A 27,161-nucleotide genomic window follows, 5' to 3' on the forward strand; every position below is an offset into this window, starting at 1 on the left:
TGGGTCCTAGGCATGGTGGCCACATGGTAGGGGGAAGGGAAGGTACTTGATGTCCCAGCAGCATGAGCTCGGTCTTTGAGCCATTTAGCTTCAGCCTTGAGTTGGACATCCAGCCATGAATGCCTTCTAGGCAGTCGTGGAGGTTTTTCAGTTTGTCAAGCGAGAATGAAACAACCATTTGGTTGTCGTCGGCATATGTGACGGCTTTTATCCCAAAAGGGGTGACCACATCCTCCAGGGGGGCCATGTAGGTGTTAAAAAGTGTAGGGCTCAATGACGAGCCCTGGGGAACCCCACACTGGAGGGGAAGGATGTCAGATCGTATGTTCCCTTCGCAGACCTGAAAGGTGCGGTTTTCTAAGAAGGATGAGAGCCAACGAAGTGCCGTGCCCCTCACTCCCAGGCCGGATAATCGTTGGATTAAGATTTTGTGGTCAACCGTGTCAAATGCAGCGCTTAGATCCAGGAGGATCAGTAGAACCGATCCCCCTGAATCCAAGATGCATCTGGTCTCCTCGACCACTTTCAGAAGAGCAGTCTCGGTCCCCTGCCCTGGACGGAAGCCCGTCTGCGAGGGGCGAAGGAGATTGTTAGATTCGAGAAAGGTTGACAATTGCTGATTGACCGCCCTCTCTGCAATCTTGCTTAGGCCTGGTAAAAGAGAAATTGGGCGAAGGTTGGACAGATCTGTGGGGTCGTGGCCTGGTTTCTTCTGTAGTGCCTTAACAATTGCGTGTTTCCAATTGGGGGGGACTACACCTTGGCTAAGGGAGGCGTTAATAAGGTTAGTGGCCAGGTAAGCGATAGTGGGTCCGATTTGTTTAAGGATACGGATGGGGGCGGGATCGTTGGGGGAACCACTTTTTAAGACTGAGAGGGCTTTTAAAAAGTCCTCATTGGACAACAGATTAAAGCTATCCAGTGTTGGACTGGTGGTGGAGGATGTAGAGGCCACCAGGGAACTGTGATCCGTTTTGGGTGGGAGTGATTGCAGGATATTGGTAATTTTGTTTTGAAAGAAACCTGCTATTTGGTTGCATCTAGCAACCGTGGGTTGTTGATTAGAAGGGGGGTTAGGTATTTTGAGGAGCTCTTTGACTATTGTATATGTCTCACGAGTTGAATTAGATGCTTCTTTAATTTTCTTCTCAAAATAAGAGGATTGGGCTGCTTTACGCGCTGCTTTATAGGACCTCATTGCTGTTTTGTATTCTGCCTTGATGAGAGGATCCCAATTTTTCCTCCATTTCCTCTCGTGGATTTTGCAAATTTTCCTTAGGTTCCTAAGTTCTTGTGAATACCATGGAGATTTGAATTTCTTACTTTTTTTCTTTAAGTCTCTCTTAGGGGCGATTATATCCAGGGAAGAGGTAAGCCAACTAGTAAAGTTGTTGTCTGCTATTGCAGGGTCTAGGTCTGCCAAAGGAGCGGAGCGTGTTAGCTCCTGGGTCCAGTGCTCAAATGAGAGTCTGGACCATATTCTATCGTGTTCTTTGGGGATAGGTATATGAGAGGTTTTTAAGGGAGTTTGCCAGGTGAATGGGATGAGAAAATTATCTGACCAGGGAAGGGGGAGTGAGGATAGGGCTTCAATTTTTGGCAGATTAGTGAAAAGAGGGTCTAAAAGATGGCCCTTGCTATGGGTTGCATCTAAGTTGATTAAATGAAGATCCAGTGCTTTTAGTTCGGAAATTAAGTTGGCGGCAATTTTATCTTTGCTGTCCTCAAAGTGCAAGTTTAAATCTCCGAGCAGGATAAAATTTGGGGCCGAGGTACAGGCTGAAATAGAGGTCTCTAGTAATGAGCTCACAAAATTTCCTAGGTTACTAGGAGGTCGGTATATAAGGATACCTGTAAGAGAATTGTTGGGATTTAATTGAATTGCGAAGTTGATGCTTTCGCAATCCTCAATTCCTCCTGCTTGTATCCTGCAGGTGAAGGGGTTTCTATAGATAATCGCAAGTCCACCTCCTTTTCCCTTCATTCTATTCTGATATTGAATGAGGTAGTCTTGAGGAAGCATGTTGACAATGTCGGCTTCGGAATGAGACGTTAACCACGTTTCCGTTAGGAAAAGAATATCAATTTTTCGGTCTTGAATCACAATTTTAATTTCAAGTGCATGCTTAGGGGCTGATCTACAATTCAACAGAGCCAAGTTAATACCAGTAGGTAACTGGTGGATGGATGACCCGAAGGACTCATCTTGGGGCGTAGATGAGTGGTTGGGTGTCGGGGATGAGGCTGGCGTGCAGAATTGTAACAGATAGTCGCGTGAGTGTTTGATCCGGTGACTATGAGAAACGGGCATAGTGGATGGCCCTGTGCCCGGCCTGGCCCGGACGGGCCCAGACGGGCTTGCCTCTGGCGCGCCTCCGGCGCGCCAACGGCGCGCCCGCTGCGCCCGCCCGCTGCGCGGACGGGAATGAGGCTCCATTTTATAGTGGGTTGGGCCCAAATCGCCCAGCCACTAGAGCGCTGTCCAGGCCCCGAATCAAGATGGCGGCCGTGGATTCCTTGCCTCGAGGGGCTTGTTAGTGTGACCGTGAGCCTAGAGGATGGCTTCGTGCCTTAGAGATATAAGGTACAGTGAGAGCGGCACAATTAGGTTTCCTGGGGAAATTTTCCAAGGGGATTTACAAAGAACACAAATACACAATAAAGCAGTGGTAGCGATTCAATTTTTAAAAAGCGCTGTGCTAGAGTAAAGTGCAGTGCATTAAAAGAATAAGATAACAAGTAATCTGTTATTTGGCGAGTTAAACCCCCGGCTTCCGCCTCAGGAGTGTGGTGCAATCAATCTACAGGGCTTTCAGTGATCGGCTCTTTTATAGTGGGTTGGGCCCAAATCGCCCAGCCACTAGAGCGCTGTCCAGGCCCCGAATCAAGATGGCGGCCGTGGATTCCTTGCCTCGAGGGGCTTGTTAGTGTGACCGTGAGCCTAGAGGATGGCTTCGTGCCTTAGAGATATAAGGTACAGTGAGAGCGGCACAATTAGGTTTCCTGGGGAAATTTTCCAAGGGGATTTACAAAGAACACAAATACACAATAAAGCAGTGGTAGCGATTCAATTTTTAAAAAGCGCTGTGCTATAACATGCCTAACGCCATATGTAGTATACTGTTTGATGTGCCCCTGCAAATTGAAATATATAGGGAGCACCATCAAAAGTGTCAAACTGAGAGTTCTTGAGCACATGCGCGCTATAGCGAATAAAGATATGACATCACCTGTAGCCAAGCACTTTGCTATCAAACATCGAAGCAATAGAGACGAATTACAATATTTTGGGATTGATCAGGTACCGGAACACGAAAGGGGTGGCAATAGATTAACTAAGCTCAGACGCCTTGAATCCCGATATATAATCGACCTGCAAACTAAAATTCCAACAGGCCTTAACAGTGGGGAAGAATTGGCCATTCACCTAGGAAAATAAGGCTATAGAGACATTTCCAGGGCCGCCATAACCAATCTCTACTAAACAGTATTGCCAATTGAGGCATTACCATGTGAGGGCTTTTTTCAGCGGTTCCGAGTGACAGGAACCGCCATAGCCATTCCACGGCAAGATTGATTAATAAGGATGTGCTTGATACTAGGCCATACCATTATATATTTCCATCTAATGTGAACATCTTAAAATCATGTGGTGCTAAAGATACACAATAATGATATTGTTTGAGGTCTGAATTGTGAATAATCATGCATGCTTCAACAGAACCTTTTATAAAGTGTAATGAATGTCCAACAAATCTGGCCGATCAACGGTTTGATTATGCCAATTCAAGGTTTAATATAACATTAGCCAATGTGTTAATATATATGTATAATGTTTGACATTTTGTAAAGTTTCACCATTATTATGAATTGGTTATATATGGTTTTGCCTAAATTGCACATTCCAAGATGGCGCTCATGAAATATCATTGAGTAGTCCTACCTCGCTTTCTGTATGAGATTGTACGCTGCATTTAAAAATGGCTTCGGTGCAACACTCGTGTTGACACATTGATAAAGGGCTTGACCCGAAACGCGTCTGTGAGAAGCGCTTAATAAATTTTGGAAACTACTGACGAAACACCCAGTGAGTGCTGCCTTTTTCCTTCCCGGCTGGGGGGAGACTTGGAGCGGCATTAATACACGGTGCACCACCGTGTTAGCGGCACCCACCGTCAGTGCCCCGTTGCTGTTGGTGCAAACTGGAGCTGGATATATATATATATATATATATATATATATATATATATATATATATATACACACACAGACATACAGACACACACATACATACACACACATATACATAGGCTCCAGCCGAAACGCGTAGGACTTCTTCTTGCACTGTTGGTGGATTCATTTTGTTTTTAAAAAGGACTACTTACAACCTACTGTGCCTGGCCGTGCTGCTTTTCTTCTACACCCTGGGAGTGAGGGGGCCGTTGTTGTAAGAATTCTGATATATATATATATATATATATCACCACTGTACATATATATATCTACACTTACTTAGTTTTTAATATTTTATTATGGATATATTGTCCTTATTATCGTTTCCCATCAAAATTCTGTTATTGATATTCAGGGTTCACACCTTTGAAACTCCCTCCACAAGCAGGTCAAGCAAGCTCCATCACTCCGGTTTTTAAATTAGGAACTGAAGATACCTCAGTTCAAGCAGCACCTCAATCATGTGTATCCATCCAAATGATCGAACCGAGGAGTAAGCATCACTGCCCTGCTGGCATTATCTCTGTCATGCACATCATCTGGATTCCTGCTCACTGCCCCCAACTATGTGCAGTGAGTGTGGGCAGTGTTGTACTGGCCTATAATGCAATCAGGCAGAGCCACATGGACTGATCTGACTGATCAGTGTGTAGGCTCTTTTTTAGCAGTTTGTGGGCTTGTTTTAAGGCCAGGTGGGCCATTTTTTATGTATATTTCCCTAATATTACCACAAGCTTTCTTTAAAATACAAATATAGCTTGTCTTTACAAGCTCAAAACTGTCATGATTGGCTAATTTGCAAATGTGGCCCAATTTTTTTAACTATCTGTTTTGCGAAAGGGGGTCACTTTTATTTTGAAGCCCGGGCCTAGTTTTTGTTCAAGTCCCACCCAGCATGTGGATCTAGAATTAATTTTGTGTGGTCACCATTTCATGACCAAATAAGAAGGGGGAAAATATTGACAGATAAGTATGTATAGAATTCCCATACTTAACTCCACCTAAACATAGCTGATGCTACATATCTTCAAGGTACATAGACATGGAGTTAATAATAGTAAAACTATACCTCGGTACTTTGTTTAAGCTTTTGTGACCACTCGATAACCCTTCTGCAATATTCCAGCGTACACTCTGCAATGCTCTGTGGCCTTGTAGCTAGGGTCGAGCTATATAAAATCCCTATACATACAAACATTGTAAAATGATTCTTATACAACTAAAGGTGGCGTGGGTGGACAGTAAAGGTGAAATCCTCGTTGCCTTTATTGTGGTCAGATCTTAAGGTACCGGATCCCTGCACTCCATCCAAAGCACTATTTAAAGCAGTGAGCAATGCTACCATACTCTGAAAAAGATAACTTCAGTTTTCATGCATATATATTTCAATCCATGCATTGGTGTGGCTATGTCTTAATTTATGATGAATTATATCTGACTCGGTGCTGCATTCCCAGAATTGTAATACATTTCCCGTTCACGGAGGTGGCAACCTCAATTAAGATTTGGATTTATTTTACATTGACCAGAGGGATTTAATCAGGCTGAGTGATAGTCCCTGGCCTAAAATTCTTCTGCTTTGATGCATGTTTAGGTGGACTGGGAGTTTTGTCTATATTTCACAGTCTAAAAGAGATTGCAGGGTGAATTATGGACTAAAATTAAACTAAACTGCTTCATTAATTGGCTCCAAACTGGGAAAACTCCAGTTTTTGACGAACCGATGAAAAATGTTTCTATTTAAAATTAAAGATGTATCGAAATGTTATAGAGGAAGTTAATAATGAGAAGATTAGTAGTTTAAAATAGAGAATATCATGTTATATGGCATCTCAGTAACTGTATCACCTGCCATAAGTTTACTGACGTTTGAAAATCTGGTGAACATTGTGTTTAAAAAGACATTTTCTAAATGAGAACTCAACCCTCGTTTTCCTGCCTCTGTGTTTTGTGGCTGTCAACACCAAGGTCTGATAAATTTAGTGTGAAGATATTGTGTGTGGTCTCTTTAAACAAAAGTAAAAAAAAACTATGAAAACCCTTCAAAACGTCTAAAAAAACAAGAGACAGAAGGCATAAAAATAGAAATAGTTTACACAGTACAAGATCAAGTGTTTAAAATGCCCGTTGGCAAGGAAACAGATTTCTGAGTTTCATCATGGACAAATATGGCTGCCTCTTCTTGCTTCTCAAATGCCAGTCTCGACGTTTTAATTCCACTTTGTAAGTAAAAAGTTGTTGCTGTTGTGAACTGCAGCTTTTTTATGTCTGGTGGTAAACTTAATTTTGATACGATGCAATGGCCCTTACAACAAGATTGTAAAGATAAGTGGTGAGACGCTGTTCTGCTCATATGTAGCCTAACTTATAGAAGTGGCTTATAGTTAATACCAATTTTAAAAAACACTGCATTCTTTAAGAGTTTTTCAAGGGGCTACTAACAAGTGTGAGTTACCCAGCTTAATGGACTCCTTTTATCAATCGCAAATAGAGAAAAAGTTGGGTAAAGGTGCCAGGATTTAAACTGTGATCTGCAGTGGTTGTATGTCAGAATAAAGAGTAAACAATATCTGTAAAGATATCATATCTAAAATATCAGCAACCACAATTTCATGAAGGTAAGTATAGATTTACTATTTTTCACGCCCTTGAACATGTTCACCGTTTCTAGATGTAAAGTTAAGAATAGGAAATCTATACTGAGCTATATACAGTGCCGCTGGCATTGTGCAGCAGGGGAGGACCACATTTTGTAGCAGGGCTGACTAAATAACACGGCAAGAAAAGGTAAATTATGAGGCATAATGCTGCACATTTTATGCTAATATTACTTTATTATTTTGTCTTTTTTACAGAGGATAACACTCCCTGGACAAAGGTATCAAACCATTAGTACTGGTTTAACACCCAAATACACAATAAGCAACAGCAAGGGGACCAGTCAACTTTAGCACAGAGCCTTTCACTGCGCAGCAACGCGTGCCACCACACTTTTAGTAAATTTTACTCCGTTTGAAAAAAAACACATTTTTTAATTGCTAAAATCTGCAGATTATGCAGCGGATAGTGGTTTATGTGGCAAATGCGGCACATTCATAGTCATACCTAAAAGACTTTGGATGCAAAATCACATAATTCCATTAACCCTGTATATATATATAATATATATATATAATATAGTGGAGTGGTGTGGCTCACTGGTTAGAGGCGGCAGACCCGGAAGCAGAAGTCGGCCCGGGACCAGGGTTCGATTCCGGACGCGGCAGGGTTGTGGACCAGGGTCAGCAGACTCGATAATTCTCGCCTCGGTGCTTACTCTAACCAGGGGTCCCACCTGGCAACTCTGGGCATTAGCTTGCCTAATCTCCACAATGGCCCCATCAACGCTGGGGATGCCTGGCTCCACCTTGGGGATTCCCAGCAGGGACCATCCCACAGGAAAAGCCAGGACGGGTTCCCCAGCGGTATACAGCGCCAGGACACCGGCTGGCAACAGTGCACTTTACAAGTATACACATTATATATATATATATATATAGATAGATACATAGATAGATATATATATATGGTTCATGTACCAGTTTTTAGAGGTGGTCGACTGAAACCAGCGAGAAGCACTTATTGGGTGTTCTTAAATTGTGTTAGATAGCAGCTGGTAAAAGGAAGCCATTTAATTAACAGGTATGATGCTGGTTTTAGAAGTGATATTTTATTTCTTTTCTTAGTGCTGCTTCTGTGTTCCTATGTTGATAAGAGTTGTCATTCTGCACAGCACCGTTGATGTAAAATTGTAGTCCTTCTATTTTTGCAAAAGTTCCCGGTGTTTGGTTCTCAAGATCTGGTCACCCTAAAACTAGCTTGCATTACTGCCTGAAAATGGGTACCCTCTTAGTCAGAGCTAGCCGGCGTGGGTGGAGAGAAATGTGGCGCCTTTGCCGATGGTAGTCAATTAACCCCTTCCATGCTCATGACGAGCTGAGCTCGTCATGCAGTACAGTGCTCCTGTGCTCATGACGAGCTGAGCTCGTCATGACCACACCCGTTTTTATTGCTGTCCAGCACAGCAGGGGAATCGCTCTAGCAGCGATGCGGTTAAATGAAGCAGCAGGGGGTCCCTTTTGTGTTCACTGATCAGTGCCGTGATGAGCAGGGACTGGTTCCTGAGCACAAACATCCCCGGACCTCCTCCAGCTCGCCTAAATCACCGCTAGCTTAGCTGCCTCATGCAGATGATGGTTTTGTTGATGTGTGCCAGCAAAGATCCGAGGGTGAAGGGAGGGCACGGAAAGGTGCTAAAGGGGTGTTAAAATCATCTGCCATAGACCACAAACAGTGTGCCTATTACTTACGGTGTGGAATGTGGTATTGTCAAATTGACTAGACACAGAACAAATGTACATTTTGAGTAAAAAGGCGGTGACCGATTGGACTTTTTTGATTTGCCTTCTCTCTTTCTCCCCTCTTTTTTTATATTTATTACTGCTTTTTATAATACAATTTCAATGAAACGTTTGAAAGAAAATCATCTGCCATACGATAATGAAGACTAAAACCACTTTAAACTGGCAAATCAGACACAAACGAACAGGCAGGGACAAGGTTGGAGCAAGGTGGGAAGGGCGCTACTGCTGGCATCACTTTAATGCACACAGCTCCGTGGGTCCCTCAGAAAATTGGCGCTTTGGGCCTGGGTTCAGCTCACCCACGCTAAAGGCCAGCCCTGCTCTAACTCAGATCTGGCTTTAGGACAGCGCGACCTGTATCGCCGCACTGGGCACTGACCCGTGGAGGGGGTGCTGACCTCAGGTGGGGCGCTGTGTTTAGCAATAATTTATTATTGGAGAGATAAGGGGCACTTTTGCCTGGTGGAAGTGAGAGAATTGGAGGAGGCGGTCGTGTGGTGTGTGGTAGCCATAAATGATTGTCGCACTGGGCGCTACCAGTGCTAAAGCCGTCTCTGCTCTTTTCTTTCTCCTAGCGCCACACATTCTTGATGTTTTTCATGATTCTAGTACTCTTCATATTGACAGCATGCCTTCATACTTAGTTTACCATTTTGCACCTTTCTGAGGCTCAAGAGGTTATCTTTAATTTCACAGTTTAGATTTTGCCCTAAGTCGCATAATAAATCGACTTACTAAGTATGACAGTTTCACCAAGTGTGTTAGAACATCTGTCTCTACCTGTTAGTTCTTAGATGTATGTATAAGTTATTTGTATGTGCCGTACTTGTATAATTTTACCTACAAAGGCAGACCTCCACAGCCTTCTAAGAAGACCAGGAGAGAAAGGCTAACTGGACAGTGAGGAAAAGCTGGTTCTACTCTACCTTCTTCTCTCACAAGCTGACCTGATAAAACAAGGCCTGTTGCCTAGTCGGAAGTGCTGGACTACCACATCCTTCCTCTAGCTCAAGCATCGCCCCTTTCCCCCGCCGCGCCTACCTGATCCCAACAGAATGGATATTTTCACTTGTCTGAAAGCAAAACAAAGCCATAAGTTTCGAACAGCGGGAGGTCCTGTCTCCCCAATATTTCCCATACATTCATCATAGAGAGAACTGTTTTTAGGTCTTGTGTAGCCTCATACTGTATTTCATGGGTAACAAATGGAGAGTAACTTTGGGTAATCCCCCTTAAGCCACTGGTAAATTCGATTCCCCCCTCATTCATTGCTTGAAGAAAATGTTGTTCAAGCTTCACACTATGGGCATAAAGTGGATCCACAGATGCCCCTGTACACAGCTTGCTGCTGACTTGCCTTTATTAAATACTACATTATGAGCCACAAACATTCAGGAAATTGCAATCCTCAAAGGTACAATGCGAGGAGTCGAAAAGGTGCTGTATCGTCGTCATTCCCGTATATAGAGGCAACGCTTGAGCGCCGATCCACACAGTCTATTAAGGCTCGGCGTTGAAACTCTTTACAATACAAGCAATGCGCCTGAGCCCCGCTGATCTTCAAGGCAATGGTGTCGGCGTCAAACCTCGTGGTAGGGACCTGTATAGCAATTGAGCCGTGCAGAGATATCCTCTGATCGGCTCGGCACTGTTTTGGCGTCGAACAGCACTGCGTTGGTTCCGATCGGAGCACAGTCGTCACTGAGCAGATTTTAGAGCAAAACAGCTGCAGAACTCACTTCTGAGGCCCAGGACTGGAGAGGAAAGCTCAGGCAATGGTAAGACTCACAGATGGCAGAGTCCACCAACATCAGCAGAATTGCAAGGAGTCTTTTATGGCCCTGATACTTCAGAGAACAGGAGGCCAGCCAGCAAGCCCTTGGGGAAACGTGGGTTCAAGGATGTAGAGAACATGTCCACTCCAACTCACTCCCAGGCAAAAAGCAGCAGGCAGCAGGCTAAAACAGCAATGCAATTAGCAAAGTGGCAGTCCCTCCTAAAGCACAGCAGCTCTTCTTCCGGCAGAATGTCCTTGATTCCACTAAAGGTTTTATTTGGTGGTGTCAGGGTCCAGTACTTAAACCCAAACGTGCCTTTGACGTGGGGGTGACTTCAAAGAGGCCTTGAAAATCACAAGGTTCCTGTCTTTCCTGCCCTGGCTTCAGACTCACTACAGGGGTAATGCAGCTCTGGGTGTGGAGACAGACACAGCGCTATTCAGGTGCACGTGTCAGCTCCTCCCTCCCAATCTACCTCAGGAAGGCCCTTCAGCCTGGTAATGGGCCATCATAATGTAAATATCAGGCACCCTTCTAGAGGGAATGCACAAAGCACAGCTGTCACCCAACCCAGACTTGTATTCAGTCTTACAATTTAAAAATCTGACTTCACCATAAGTTGTGATTTTTAATTGTGAGTCCATGGACACCAAACTTCAAAGAAATATATATATATATATATATTTTTTTTTTTTTTTGAGTGTTTATCTAAGATTTATTTTTCCAAACATGTAGTTATGACGTTAAAGTCATCAGCGTTCTATATACATGCTTGGTAAAGGCATGAGTGCTAATGTCATACATGCCACTAGGGTGCAGGTACATACCTGATTGGTGGCCCTCGACCTACTCAGGTCTCATGGCTCCAGCCCTCCATTCATATGTCTGCTAAACGGAGACCTGCGGTGTAAGATAAATGTATGATGCATGACTGCTGGAAAGTGTTGTCTACTGAAAGCTAGATAGCTCCTGCGCAAATAAAGGGCAAAACGCATGGCAACAGAAGAGGTGGTTCCTGCAATGGACCTCAAAGTGATAACAAGCACAGTTGTGCGTGCTCCTAAAATGACCGTCATGTGACATCATATGCCACTTAACATCATCATTCAACCATTATTAGGGCCAGAGGTGGCATCTGCAATGCAACTCGCCTTTGCCCTGAATAGCAATTTGCTGTAGTTCTGTAAAAAAAAACACTGTACTACACAGAATATTTCGGAACACAGATTTAACTGTGGTGATTCCCAAATAGCTCCCATGACAAATTGAAACTAAGCCAGACAGGTGTTTTATTCCACCAGCATTTTCCCATTGGGCTGGAGCCAATGGAGGCTGATTTTCAAAACCCAGGGCCACTCCTGGAGCCTCTACCACTTTCCCCAAGGTTGATTGCAGAAAGCACATGCAGGATTCAATAGAGACAGAAAAAGAGAGGGACTGAAAGCTAGAGAGAAAACAATCAGAGAGGGCAAAGAGAGAGGAGAGGAGGCGAGAGAGAATGGGAGGAACGAAAGAGAGAGATAGGATGTGGAGATGAAGGGAGCAGACTGGTTTTAGATTTTTTGTCAGGGCTGCTTTTGGTTCCCCAGTCTGACCCTGAACCGAAACATAAAAAGTGAGATGCAGGTTGGCAAACAGGTGATGCTAAAACACTCCTTGTACATACAGACACTCCTCAGTGTATGTGCCTGGCTTGTTGCCAATAATCCATTCATAAAATTGGCTGCAAGGAGAAGTGCCACCGAGGTGCAAAGAAGAAGCATTTGCAAAAACGACTTGTTGGGCTTTAGAATACCAAGAAAATAAACACAAGCATGGGTGCACACTGTTTGTATGTGTTAGCGTAAGAAAGGAAAACCTATTGCTTTGCTAATACTCATGTGGGAGCCGAGCCCAATAATCTCCTGAACCTCAATATTGTATGAACCCCAAATTTACCTTTGCAGTTCAGCTCGTTGAATCTTCTTGTTGATCTAATAAAATTAGTGCTAGATCAAAATTAAGTTTAAAAGGTTTAATACAGAATCGTTAATAAATTATTACAGAGAAATTGCACAGTTTGTCATAAAGACTCAGATGCAAACTACAGAATCATAAAATTATAATGAAAACCCTAGTTAGCTAATGAGAACTCTCTAAATTCTAAGTGTAAAACTCATAAAGAGTACTGACAGCATCCTAAGTGAGAGAGAAATTCTCAAAATAATTGGACAGAGTCTCAGGAGGAAAATAGAATGTCGCCCCGATCCTTCAAAACCAGGGTTTTTTATGCACAATTTAGGTATATTAATTAATAAAACTGCAAATTCAGCGTAGTATGAACGTTCCATCGCGCTGGCAAAACAAAAACAACTTTGTTTCAACCCATTTCTTAAGGTACGAGAAATCTTCCACTTGTTTCCTCAGCAACTGGACTCCAGAGATGTACAATCCAATAGTAAAACATATCTTAACAGTAGCCCATATAATTATGAGATAAGTATACCATTTTAAGTGCAAAATCATTCATTCATTGGTTGCGGTCATATGCATCATTAAAATGACTAATTTACACAAATAATGTATTATTCACATATGCACATCAGGAAAATCTGTAACACTTGTACTTTATTATGACAGCATGATGACACAGTAGGTCACCTGGCATATATACCTAATGAGAATATCTGGCCCACTGTTCCTTACCATGGTACTTTCCCCTTACATGTTATAGGGCCTACCTCATCCTAAAAATAAATTAGAGGTCAGTATAAGATTTCTGCCCCTCCATAAGCACAGACTGGTGACCTGCGTAGCTTCTTCCTCCTTGGGGAAACAAACACTCCATAGGAGCATTCGGTGACCCGCTAGCTTACCCCAGGATGGATAGGTATTATTTCAATATTGTATGAATACATATTGGGCTGCTCCACTCACAGCCCATCGGTGGTAGAGTAGCAAGGATGCTATTGGCCTTGGTGCAAACAATGATAATGGCCCCTTTGTCCTCTGTTTGAGTTGTAAAATACAGCAACTGTCAGGGTTCAATGGGACCCTCATAGTTCTGTGCCCCAGTGCCACTGAACCTGCTGCACTAGTGGTTGCTACGCCCCTGTCCATCGGCCTAAGCCAGGGGTGTGTGATAGCTTATGTCTCCAGCCCTGAACACTGCAAAAGGAGACTCAAAAACAAAATGGGGCACATCTTTTCATCCCCTTTGATTAGTAAGTCGAGGACCGGGTGGTCATCAAGATGGGCTCCATGATCTAGGCCTGTAGAGTATGCAAACTCCGCAGGCCTGAGCTCCTGCTCCCATCCTTTTGGCAAAGCTCTTTGCCCTTGACTGGGAGGACAGGATTTCATTTCATGGGTGGCCACATCTGCTAAAATTCTGCAGGTTTACTCATGAGACACAACACAAAAGATAGTATTTACAATTGTAAAGGCCAGTGTGTGCAATGTTAAATTATACTACATCGCACACGCCCCTAAAAACTTTAGTAAATGTGAGCTCATGTAGTTTGAAGTACAGTATCTTTTTGGTGGTTATACATTTTAATAAAACAATGGGATTTAAGTTAGCAAGTAAGTTAAAGAAAGGAGCTGGTCCTCGCATATCTAGGACCTTGCACCTCTCACCCCTTCAAGGAAGAGAACCAGTATCTGAGCCTCCATGACTTGTGTTTTAAGGTTGAGGCCCATATGTATTTTTCTGTATGCAAGTCTTAAGAGTGGTAAATGCCTGAAAATCTTAATGCAAAGCTGACCTGTAAATGGCAATGTCAGTTGTGTCACTTACACATGCAGGAAGTCCACTATGCCAGTGGTGTTCTGCCTTCTGTGGCATCCAGAAGAACAGTTGTACGGAACACCCACAAAAATGTCAGAAAGGAGATCAGGAAAATGCAATGCAAATGAAGTGAACAAATACATTCACAGTCGTAACCGGTTAAGTATTCACAAACATTTATAATGTTTTTTCCTCACATATCTGCACTTCCAAACATATTGAATGATGTAGGTGTAAGTCGTGGTGTAACGTAAAAAGATATACCCTGCGGTTTGCAGAAAGTGATGTGTGGCGGTCGAGACTCCAATATCTCAAGGATATTCATTTATCTTGAGCTTAATGGGAACCCCCTGAAGGGTTACTATGAGCCTAGGGTAGCAAAGGGACACTGACCATCATTTCACAATAGCATCATATTGCACACAAATGTGTCAGTTTTAAAGTTCTATCAAAACAAAAATCCTGAAGTTGCAAAGTCCAAAACTTGAAAGCTTTGCTCACGCCTGTGCCTTTTTGAGGTTGAGTCTGGGCAGCGCATGCGCAGCATTAAGTAGTGGAGTATGGCTTTGAAGCCCCGCCCACTCTCTGCCCATATTTTTAATTAGCTTGTGTCAATGTCCTTCGTAAACTATGGCTTCAGAGTCGTTAGTAAGGTTGTTAGTCTCTCCTTGGTACCACCTTGTCTGCATTTGTTACCTCCCATAACGACTGGACCTTTTACTGTTGTTGTTACATGGTCTGCAATATAAGTTGGTTAGCACTATTATCTTTTATGCTATTACCCTATTTTACCCACAACATCGAAGCACGCCCCAGGCTTTGACTACTGTATTCATTTAAATTATTATGCGGTCCACTTTAACTATAGCGGCCGCGCTCATTCAATTATTTTCTTTGCGGCGCAGTCCGCTTTCAGTTTAGCAGCCGAGCTTATTTCATTATTTATTTTACAGGCGGCTGCTTTCACATTAGTGGCCGCGCCTATTTATTTTATTAATTAATAGCGCGGGCTGCTTTCACTTCAGCGGCAGCGCGGAATGTTTCTAAATTATTTTATTTTTGCTTTGGGTGACACCGCACCATATGCGGTTTCACTTTAATATTGTCCGTGCCCCTATGTTTAGGCGCTGCTCACTGTAGCCTGAATACGGTGAGCTACCTCTAAAGAAAGGGGCGCGGCCAACATTAAAGTGCATCGTCTAAAGAAAGGGGCGCTGCCAACATTAAAGTGCTCTCGCATTTGCGAGAGTTTGAGCTATTGGCATTAAAAATAACAATGCCTTTAATATATGTGTTGGGTTTAAAACACATCAATAAAAGACATATGTCAATCGCTTAAACGCTCGCAAAAGCGAGACCTTTTGCATTGAAAATGTTTGTTTCAATTGTGCTTTCTCACTATGGCCGAAACTCACCTGTGCATGCTTCAGCATAGTCTTGGCAGCAGTCCAGGGTCCTAGGGCAGGCCTGATCACAGAAGCAGGTCCCGAAGGACCTATCCGGTCTCCAGCCCGTGGAGGTGCAGGACAGGTTTCTGCCGCTGCAGCAGAGTCCAAGCTCCAGGCATCCGGCCTCCGCCTGCTTGAGGTAAACGGCGACCCCAAGGGACACGGCCACCAGCGTCGCGCCGACGTGCATGTTATTTGTCCTGCGCAGGTGGTCTCGTGCTGCCTCGAAGGGCGGAACAGGGCGCGCGCTTACCAGAGTTCTGAGCACCTGTCGACGAAGAACAAACCGGAAACCAGATGAAAGGCCTTGCCAAAATGGAGGCCAGTGCCAGGTTTTTAAAGCAATTAATCTGTAGTATTTTAGAGTAGAGGAAAGAGTTGGAGAGCTTCAATTCCCCCACGTCCGAACGAAATTAGCACCGGTTAAAATAAAACGTATTCTATAGAACAAAAAATAGAAAGTGTTTCCTGGAGGTGTCCCACAGAGTTCAGAAAGAAAATCTCTACTAAGTGTCTCCTCCCACAGCAATGTTTACTGAAATTCAGCACTATTGTTCTCGCCTCTATTTCCACCCCGCGGATCCCGGGCTCACCCACTTTAAAGCGACCTTTAGACCGGCTCATTTATTTTAATTGGACAGGTTATCGTTTACTGTGCAGGAAGTATTGCTAAAAGCAAACGTGCTTGCGAAACCCAGCAGTAAGCAACAATGAGGCACTTTACAGAGAATAGTTGCGTTGCACCAGGCAGGGGCCACTCACACCTAAAGTGCTTTACACTGTGCACTGAATAGTTCTATGCGTGCGGGATAGAGGATGCAAAGGGACATGGGGTGTACTGGGACAATATCTGGGAAGGTTGTGACTGTACTAGATGGTACCTGCACAGTGGATTTTATAGCACATATTTCTATATCAATTTACAGAATTAAACCATTTACAATCAAAGCATCAAAGATTTATTTCACATTTCAGCAAACACTCATAAAGTCAAGTAATATAAATTCGTGTGCAGTATAAGTGACATCGAGTCTGAAGAAGTTTCCGTATAATGATTACAAATTTGATTAGCAAATTTGTAATACAATCTCTGAAATAGTAAAATAAATAATGACATTTATTAAAAGCTGGTTATAAAAGATGGAATTGCATGGGAAGAAATCATCAGAATGTAGGTTTACTTATTTATAACAGATCTTGGTGAAAAAATCGGAGTTCAAGTAAAATAAAATTCCTATTTTCCTACATATCACCCCTTTAAGAGTTTCAAGGCGCTGGGGGCCAACGGGGAGATTAAGGGGCAGATTTACAAGCCCCATGCGCCACCTGTGCATCACGTTCCGTGACGCACTGGTGGCGCAGCCTGCTAAGGGATATTTACAAGCACAGGTAAAGTCACCCTGCGTGACTTAACCTGTGCTTGTAAATATCGCCCCTGTTCACGCAACACTTTGCTTGTTAGGGGCGGGACATGGTGTTGCTGTGGGTGTTCCCACGCAACACCCATGTCCACTGATGCATTCACAGATTTACGAGAAATCGTAAACCTGGAAATGCGTCAGTTTGCTGCGCCACCCATGGGGTGGCGTAGCCAAGCAACGAGGAGAAATGTTTTAATTTCTCCTCGTTTTTTCCTCTTTCAATGCGTGCTGCATTCTACAGCATTCATTGGAAGAGGAAAATGCCTGCCGTGATTGCTTTTGTGCAGGAAGGTGCCCCTTCCTTCACAAAAACAATCTCCCCATGGCGCAGGCATCCTTGCATCATAGTGCAAGGATGCCTGCGCTGGCGCATGGCTGCTGTTTCTGCGCCAGCGCTGGGGAGAGCACAGGAATGCAACATATTATTGTAGATATGTCGCATTTGCGCATTCCTGTGCTATGAAAGTGCCGCAGCGTGGCGCACCCAAAGGGCTTGCGGTGCCGTGCTGCGGCACTTTCTTGTACATCTGCCCCATAGTCAGCTATTGCAGAGAGTCACATGATGCTGAGCTGAGATGCTACCGGCGATCGAACCGCGAGCCCAGCAGTCAGCTGCTCTGGCCGCTGCGCCACAACTCCCCCATATATATATATATATGTGGCTCACCAAACCTCAGCCAATGCTGGTCCATGTTACATGATGGCTGTCTATGCTTTTAGGGCCAGATGTACAACGCAATTTTGCGACTCCAACCATACAAAATCACAGGTTTTATGACAGCAAAATGACCTTTCCTTATGTACAAATCCGTTTTACTAGCCGGAAAAGTTTGTATGGCTTACATCGCTATTTGGAACGGGCATACAAGGGGCATTATTTCTAAATTGCAATTCAGTAAGCAGTGTATCAACGGTGAATGACTGCATTTCTGTCTCCAAACCATGGAATAGTTACGCACACCTTAATGAAGGTGGCTACTGATTCGCTAAGCGGGCGGGGTCCTCCACCCCTTCTCTTTTGGTAACCATGTTGGTTCCCTCAGGGGTAACAGAGAGTGGTCACGGTACTACTGCCTGCCTTCCCTGATATTCTCCGAAACTGACTTTTTTAATTTTTTTAGCACACCACTAGATATTTTAGGGACCATGGATTGCTTACCTTTTATACAACATTTTGGAATGCAGACACAGGCCACCATCCCTGTGTTTGTAGCCAATCACCGAGGGTCACAAACTGTGACCTACCTAATCAATATTCGTTACGCAGGTCGGTCTATGACCCCCTGCTGTTGGTCATTTTGCAACGTTACATAATAGTACAATAGGTTTCCTCGTAAAATACTGTGGGGTAGAGCTACAAGAAAGTGCCGCAGCGTGGCACCGCAAGCCCTTTGGCTGCGCCACGCTGCGGCACTTTCTGCAGCTGCCAAGCGCAGGCACCCTTGCACCATGGTGCAAGGATGCCTGCGCCATGGGGAGATTGTTTTTGAGCAGGAAGGGGCACCTTCCTGCACAAAAACAATGACTAAAGGCTTTTTCCTCTTTCAATGTGTGCTGTAGAATGCAGCTTGCATTGAAAGAGAAAAAAACGAGGAGAAATGAAAACATTTCTCCTCGTTGCGCCTTGCTACGCCACCTCTCGGGTGTCGTAGCATTCTGGCGCATCTCCAAATTTACGATTTCTCGTAAATATGGAGATGTGTCTTGTTCCATGGGTGTTGAGTGGGAACACCCACAGCAACACCCTTGAAACGCCCCTTCAACTCAAAGTGCTGCGTGTGAAGGGGCCGTATTTACAAGGAGAGGAAAAGTCACGCAGGGTGGCTTTTCCTGTCCTTGTAAATGTGGAGGAGCCCCCTGAGCCACCAGTACGTCAAGAAAAGTGAAGTACTGGTGACGCAGGGGGCTTATAAATCTGCCCCAAAATTGGGCACAAATATTTATACCTACTAGTCTGTTTCAACTTGTTATTCCCCTTAACCAATAGACTAACCTTGTGAACACTCCCCTGGCTTGTTCCACCAGTAGCTAATTCCCTGATACTTCCATAAATTGCTTTAAACTGATGTGCATTTCTGATGACCCTGCCCAAAATTCAAATTTTAACAACTTCTCCTGTTATTTGCAATTGTAACTTTTGTGCACCACCTGATCCCTCAATACCTAGTTGCGAAAAGATGTATAAGTACATGATGAAACAAGTGTTTGTGAGTCGGTAACATGCCTATCAGTCAGCTCTCCGGGCCATTGTCCCAGCCCTAATACCATTCCTTTCCACAACTTAAATTATCTTTTGATATAATTTTGATTCAATTGCTTTATAGCAGAATGAAATTCAACTAGCTGAAATTCTTTGCCTTCTTCTTCACTAGACAGAGGTGGAAGATGTTTCTAAAGCCTTCGGCCTTTAAGCCCATAAGTAATGTTGTAATCTTTAAGTGACTGCCAGCTTTCATCTTGTGGTAAACATTTCGTCACCAACTGCTTCCATGTAGGCTTCAAATGCTATCTTTCAGTGGTCCAAATCAAGTATTTGGCTGCCATGATATTGTTAGCAAAATAGTGGTACACTCGTACTTTACATCCTAATGCTAAATTATAAATTCCTGATTCTTATTTATAAACAAATTTTAGAGTGTACGCAAAAAATGATGTTTTTTACTGTATATTAGTTGTAGAGCAGCGCACAATCTTGCATGCAAAATGTGATATAGTACAGCTTATATTTCTATCAATTTCTACAAGTCCAGATCCCCCTATATACTCGACTAGTGCCAAGCCATTCCTCCTGCTTCCTTTACACAATGGCTCAGTGCAACCTGTGGACTAAAAGCCTCGACAGTTGACTAGGATACCTGTACCAGCGTGTTGTTGTGTACCTAATGACAGATGCACGACTGACATCACTTCCAACCATACCGACATTATAGACATTGCAGCTTAACTCTCAAGCACTATGTCGAAGATGCCTCCAATAAGCTGCTTTGACTGAGGACGGTATACAACCATTACAACGCAACTTTTACAACGACCTACCTTTACCACGCAATTTTTACAACGCAGGATCCATTACAACGAAGTACCATTACAACGCATGTATTTACAACGCAGATACCTTTACAACGCATACTATTACAACGTAAGTATTGGTAAGTATATAATTTTATTAAAAATATTATAGGTTTGGGTTTTTGGGTAAAGGGGTATGTTTAGGGTTCAGGGCAAGGTTTGGGTTTTTGGGTAAAGGGGTATTTTTAGGGTTCAGGGTCAGTTTTGGGTTTTTGGGTAAAGGGGTATTTTTAGGGTTCAGGGTCAGTTTGGGGTTTTTGTGTAAAGGGGTATTTTTAGGGTTCAGGGCAAGGTTTGGGTTTTTGGGTAAAGGGGTATTTTTAGGGTTATGGGTCAGTTTTGGGTTTTTGGGTAAAGGGGTATTTTTAGGGTTCAGGGTCAGTTTTGGGTTTTTGGGTAAAGGGGTATTTTTAGGGTTCAGGGCCAGTTTTGGGTTTTTGGGTAAAGGGGTATTTTTAGGGTTCAGGGTCAGTTTTGGGTTTTTGGTTAAATGGGTATTTTTAGGGTTCAGGGTCAGTTTTGGGTTTTTGGGCAAAGGGGTATTTTTAGAGTTCAGGGTCAGTTTTGGGTTTTTGGGTAAAAGCGTATTTTTAGGGTTCAGGGTCAGTTTTTAGTTTTTGGGTAAAGGGTTATTTTTAGGGTTCAGGGTCAGTTTTTAGTTTTTGGGTAAAGGGGTATTTTTAGGGTTCAGGGTCAGTTTGGGGTTTTTGGGTAAAGGGGTATTTTTAGGGTTCAGGGTCAGTTTTGGGTTTTTGGGTAAAGGGGTATTTTTAGAGTTCAGGGTCAGTTTTGGGTTTTTGGGTAAAAGGGTATTTTTAGGGTTCAGGGTCAGTTTTTAGTTTTTGGGTAAAGGGTTATTTTTAGGGTTCAGGGTCAGTTTTTAGTTTTTGGGTAAAGGGGTATTTTTAGGGTTCAGGGTCAGTTTTGGGTTTTTGGGTAAAGGGGTATTTTTAGGGTTCAGGGTCAGTTTGGGGTTTTTGGGTAAAGGGGTATTTTTAGAGTTCAGGGTCAGTTTTGGGTTTTTGGGTAAAGGGGTATTTTTAGGGTTCAGGGTCAGTTTTTAGTTTTTGGGTAAAGGGGTATTTTTAGGGTTCAGGGCCAGTTTTGGGTTTTTGGGTAAAGGGGTATTTTTAGGGTTCAGGGTCAGTTTTGGGTTTTTGGGTAAATGGGTATTTTTAGGGTTCAGGGTCAGTTTTGGGTTTTTGGGTAAAGGGGTATTTTTAGAGTTCAGGGTCAGGTTTGGGTTTTTGGGTAAAAGGGTATTTTTAGGGTTCAGGGTCAGTTTTTAGTTTTTGGGTAAAGGGTAATTTTTAGGGTTCAGGGTCAGTTTTTAGTTTTTGGGTAAAGGGGTATTTTTAGGGTTCAGGGTCAGTTTTGGGTTTTTGGGTAAAGGGGTATTTTTAGGGTTCAGGGTCAGTTTTGGGTTTTTGGGTAAAGGGGTATTTTTAGAGTTCAGGGTCAGTTTGGGGTTTTTGGGTAAAGGGGTATTTTTAGGGTTCAGGGTCTGTTTTTAGTTTTTGGGTAAAGGGGTATTTTTAGGGTTCAGGGTCAGTTTTGGGTTTTTGGGTAAAGGGGTATTTTTAGGGTTTAGGGTCAGTTTTGGGTTTTAAGAAAAATTAAAATTAAATTCCATTAAATTAAATTAATTAAATTAAATTAAATTAAATTAATTACATTAAATTAAATTAAATTAATTTAAATTAAATTATAATAATTTTAATTAATTTACATTTTAAAAAAAATTATATACTTACCAATACTTACGTTGTAATGGTATGCGTTGTAAAAGTATATTCGTTGTAAATACATGCGTTGTAATGGTACTTCGTTGTAATGGATCCTGCGTTGTAAAAATTGCGTGGTAAAGGTAGGCGTTGTAAAAGTATGCGTTATAACGTCATACATCCACTGAGGACACGAATGTCAGGCGCACCCCACCTACACAGGGTTTGATGTCTTGAACATTTGGGCCCTGACTCTCATTCGTGATCTCTCACCTTGCCATCATCTGACTCCATCTTCTCCTCAGTCTGGCCCACTTGCATTACCTTTTAATGTCTCTCCCATACGTCCCTGCAGTTCAGAGAGAACGGCAACAGGTCGTTCTCTCTGGGTCTAGTCCAGCTTCTCTAGAGGTATCTTACACTTGCGCCCCATACTTAGGGGCAGATTTACAACTTCTGGCGCATCTCTGTAAATCAGCAGGGATGCGCCAGAACAGATGTGTCACGTAATCCCCCCCTTGCATTTACAATGCGGCGCACCATGGTGCAAGGAGGGGCAGGTGCGTGACGCATCTTGTGGCATACGGGCGGAGCATTGCTGGAGTCCCCTCACCAGCGTGACGCAACTCCTGCAATGCACAGGGGCCACCCTTACTTAACGTGGTGTGTCACTCCTTACGCCTGCTTCAAGCAAGCGTAAGGATTTGACGCAGCAGGGTCGTAAAACTGACACAGTGAAATCTTGTAGATTTAATTGCCTCAGTTTTACAGGGCTTTCCTGCAAGGGAACACCCACACTGCAACAGAATGCCCATATGAAACCTGATGCAGGTTTCATGTGGCGCAGGGCTTTACAACGTGACGCATCTGCCTAGATGCATTACGTTGTAAATAAGTCGCAACGTGGCGCATGATTTATGCCGCCGCTGCGTCACAAAAGTGATGCAACGGCGGCGTAAAAGTTTCGCAAGGGGCTTGTAAATCTGCCCCTCAATTTGTTTCTGCTCTTCACTAGTATGATGACTAAAATTCCAATTACAGTTTTTAGGTATTTAGTCATTTGAGCAAATAGGTTGCCCTGTTTAGGATAGGGAGCACCCCCAACTGCCATTCAACAAAATGTTCATTGGTGCTTGAACAACTCTTGAAATTCTTTATTGCACAATCTCTAACACACTAGCACATGCTACTCAAAATACAAAGGATAGAACAGAAGTTATTAGTTCACTAGCCCAGTCAATTAAGCAATGTCAATAGTAGGTTTTTCTGGAATTTTGTCTTACTAGAAGTTTTTTCTGGGTGGCAAAGCTCTCATGTTCTATTATGGGACTTGGTAGAAGCAGATCTTAATACTTTAGTCTTTAAAGTATTTTATTGCACAGGAATTATATTCTAAACCAATTTCCATTATCTGAATGCACTTTTTGCATTTTCTTGTTAAGAAATAAGAACTTTGGAACACTGTTGTTGAGATATATATCCATTTCTCCTCTAAAAAGCAACCATCTCATATATTTATCATAAGGTACTTTAGCTTTAATGTAAGTTTGCTGCATAATATCGAGACAGCTAACTAACTGACTGATGATATTTCTCTGGCCCCTCAAATGTACCTGATGAATAATTTTACTTCAGATGTTTGACAGCATTTTTTAAGATTTTGTTTTCTGTGGTGCCATTTAGAGAATTTATTACGCATAACCACAGCCAGAATTGGATGAATAATTGATGTAATAACCACAACCAGACCAGGATGAGTTATTGGTGTTTGTAATTATGAAATGGGAGGCCTGATGCCTATTCTCTCTGTATGCCTACCTTACCCAGCATGAAAGAGAATGTTATCGAAATCAATGTTTCTTGGAAATAATATTCATACTATAGCTTATTCGATTAATATCTATCATATAGGCCAAACAGTAGTGTCTGTAGATGGATTGCTATTTTTCTGTACACAGATCTGTGCGTTATAGATAAGTCTTAGGGGCTAATTACGTGTACGGCAGACCCAGGACCGACCACCGCCACCACTGTAGGTCTGTCCGCCGTATTGTGAGTGTGGTGGTCGGACTGCCACAGGACCTCACCCTCTGCCGGGATGCTGGATCGTGCAGCAGCGGCGGTGCTGAAATGGGCAGGAATATGCTGGCATATTCCACATTGCATTTCCACCCACCATTTCATGGCGGAGAGCCCACCTAAAAAAGGTGGCAGGAATGCAAGTAAGGGCCCTTAAGGCCCCCTGCTACTTCTGTGCCTGAGGGTGCATGCAGGGAGCCACATGATGTACCCTCCTGGAACTGCACCCCAATTCCTGCAGGGTGTGGCATGCATGACATGGTGTATGCCATACCATGCAGGAACGTGCTTCAGGCGCTGTCACAGCGGCGGTCTGCTGTTATGGCTCTCCTATGAGCCTAACACAGCTGCTGTCGTGAGACTGCCGTAGCCCGCCCGCCTGCCCTTGATTCAAGTTGAAATCTGGAGGGCGGGTGCACCACAGGCTTTGCGGTCCATCAGGCAGCACAGTGGTGGCTGTGCTGCAGGAGGACCGCCAAACTCGTAATCAGCCCCTTAATCTTTCCTGGTTGAGCCAATGGCCATGAATAATCAGATTTTTGTTTCTGTTTCAATAAAGCCAGCCTCAAGTTCTTTTGATTGTCTGTAATAAGATGTATTATTTAGTACTCTGGTGCTTGTTTGAAATGTGTTCTTGTATTGCAATAATTCTATGTAGTCAAACAATAAACCTTTATGTATTATAAGTCATCATCCTCAAGGCAGTTGCAAGCACAAACGGGCATCTGTAAAGCCAAAAGGTCTCGATCATGATAGATGGGAGAGTGGGTCAATGTATGAACAAGTCCATGGATGGAGGAATGGATGCCTGAATGCCTGGATGCATGACTGAGTGTGTGCATGATGAATCACTATGTGCCTAAACCCATCTCTGAATGATTAGGATCTTTTAGTTATAAGCCAAGCCTATTGACTTTAGCGACGCTTGTTTGTGGAGTCAGACATTTGTAGACCAATGTACTTGGAAATAATGATTTGACTTTCAGTAAGACGTTTTAGTTTCAGGGTTCATATATGTTATGCTAATCCCTTTTGAGCTGTAATTGTGACACATTTACTTGAAATGTTCATGATCTGACATATATATTTATCGTAAGTTAAAAACAATGCAACATAATATTGCACCCAGATAATCATGGTGTCAATGGTATTGCAGCTGCATTGCCAAATGAGTGTAACAACCTCATAACATATATGTATATTAAGAATTCAGAATAAAATCCACAGTTCCCTGATGGACTGCTCCAAAGAGATTTATTTACAAATGGCCAATGACCAAGGGCCACATTTAAGGAATTTAGGCTTATGAAAGTGCAGGAAAGCACCTTGCTGTGCTGCCCTATGCCAAAGTAAAAGGGCAGGAATAGACCGGGGCTTATTTATGAGAGCCCTGAATCATTTTTGCACCACGCACATTGGTACATGCGTGACGCAGGGCTCTCATAAAGATTTATGAAGCCAAGCAAAGCCAACCTGCATGGCTTTGAGTGGCCTCATAAATCATGAGTAAGGCGACGCATCGCAAATCGCGGTGTCACCTTACTCTGCACCCAGGAACGTTCCATGGGCGTTGCTATAGGTTTTCCCATGTAACACCCGGAGAATTTGACGCTGCCCTACATTTACAAAAACATGTAAACCTGGTGAAGCACCAATCAGTATGCCCTCCGAGATGAGGCGTAACAAGGAGATATACCTTAATTTCTTCAAATGTTTTCTTTCTTCATTCCATGTGTCCTGGATTCTGCAGCACACATAGCAAGAGGAAAACACCTCTCAGGACTGTTTTTGTGCAGGAAGGTGCCACTTCCAGCACAAAAACATCCCTACCTGCAACGGAGGCATCCTTGCACCATGGTGCAAGGGTACCTACGTTGGTGCTAGCCAGCGCAGGCAAAAAGGAAAGGATTGTACAGTGTTGCTTAGATACGGTGCATTCCTGCCCTTTCATTTTGGAGTAGGGCAGCGCAGCTAGGTACCTTACGTCAAAATGCCATAAATGAGGTCCACCATATTTAAGCTATACGGTGCATTCTTGTCCTTTCTGCCTACTCTGGAACCGTTTCAGCAGCCTAGCGCCAACTTAGGCACCCTTTTCTTCTTTCACAGCATGGCAAATAAATTCAATGTGGTCTCCAAACTGGAATGCATCCCTATTGAATAGATCAAGAAAAGAACAAAGTATTATGTTGCCAAACGAGCACAAGGAGCACATTGCAAGATGCCCATATTGTGTGTGCATGTCTCTTTCTTTAAAGGTAACACAGCAGAAGGACTTCTGTTCCTCACTTCACTGGAGGCTGCCATCCCTGCAGAATATGCTTTTTAAGTAGCCGCCTTTAATCTGTAATGTAAGAAAGGCTTTAAACAGGTTACAACAATCCCAGTAAATTATTTAAACTTCTGTGGAGGTTTATACGATTTCCTGTAGATGGTGTCATCAAAGGAAGTCACTATAAAATATTTAATTGGAACATATGTCATACGCTAATGTTAAATAAACAGTGATCTGTGAAACCTGAACACTGACATGCAAGATTAGACCAGTCCTCTCATGTGTTTTAACACTTCTAAACACTGCCAGGGGGGAATTAAGGACGAAGCATTAGCCATATTCCAGTCCCAATTTTCTGACATTTATGTTTTCTACATATCCAGTTATGTTTAGGCAGATTTATTTTACTCAATTTATCATAATTTATACATATTCATTTCTTAGTCGCTGATAAAAGGAACTTATAAGAATGCCTTTCCACATTGATTTAACAAAGAGCTGTAATCAGAAGCCACATTAATCCCGGCTCCCTGATATACCTCCGTAAAACAATTGTTGGCCAGAGATTTTCATTTTGATTTGTGTTTTTGGATTATTAGAAAAGTAATTTAGTTTGGATATACATTGCTGTTCCAGGCCTGATTTTTATGGATGACATTTTTAAAAATGGTAGATGTGTTGCAGTGATGATGTAATATTTCAGGAACCATGAGAGCTATGTACTTCATTTTGGTGTCAAAACGTAGGTTTTGGGGGTCAAGTAGTCTTTTAGAGACAGGTAATAACTCCTCAGAGCAACCCTTCCACCATTTTCCAAAAAGGCGGCTATAATGGAGGAAGAAGAGATATGTATAGAAATAAAACATATATAATAATGGGTTTTAATCCTTTCATGTACTCACCAAACAATGTTTATGATCTGAATATGAAAAAAAATGTAATGTTAATCACTCCTGTTTTAG

General features: G+C 43.0%; 1 protein-coding gene across 3 annotated transcripts in view; it reads right to left on the reverse strand.

The window, feature by feature from the left end:
- The window catches only part of LOC144768293 (somatomedin-B and thrombospondin type-1 domain-containing protein-like), a 194,070-nt gene extending 177,830 nt beyond the window's left edge, over window positions 1-16,240 (reverse strand). The window contains exon 1 of one of the 3 annotated variants that reach the window (XR_013598522.1): window positions 15,599-16,234. Coding sequence is in view for 2 of the 3 variants with exons in the window: in XM_078651850.1 (XP_078507976.1) it covers window positions 15,599-15,821 (223 nt within the window). In the remaining variant the exon portion in view is untranslated. Of the gene's footprint in view, window positions 1-15,598 lie in introns of all 3 variants that reach the window. The other 2 variants (XM_078651850.1, XM_078651851.1) reach the window with 2 other exon arrangements.
- Between the last annotated feature and the right edge of the window lie 10,921 nt (window positions 16,241-27,161).

Source organism: Lissotriton helveticus, chromosome 7 (genome assembly GCF_964261635.1).
Source record: "Lissotriton helveticus chromosome 7, aLisHel1.1, whole genome shotgun sequence".
Lineage (NCBI taxonomy): Eukaryota > Metazoa > Chordata > Amphibia > Caudata > Salamandridae > Lissotriton > Lissotriton helveticus.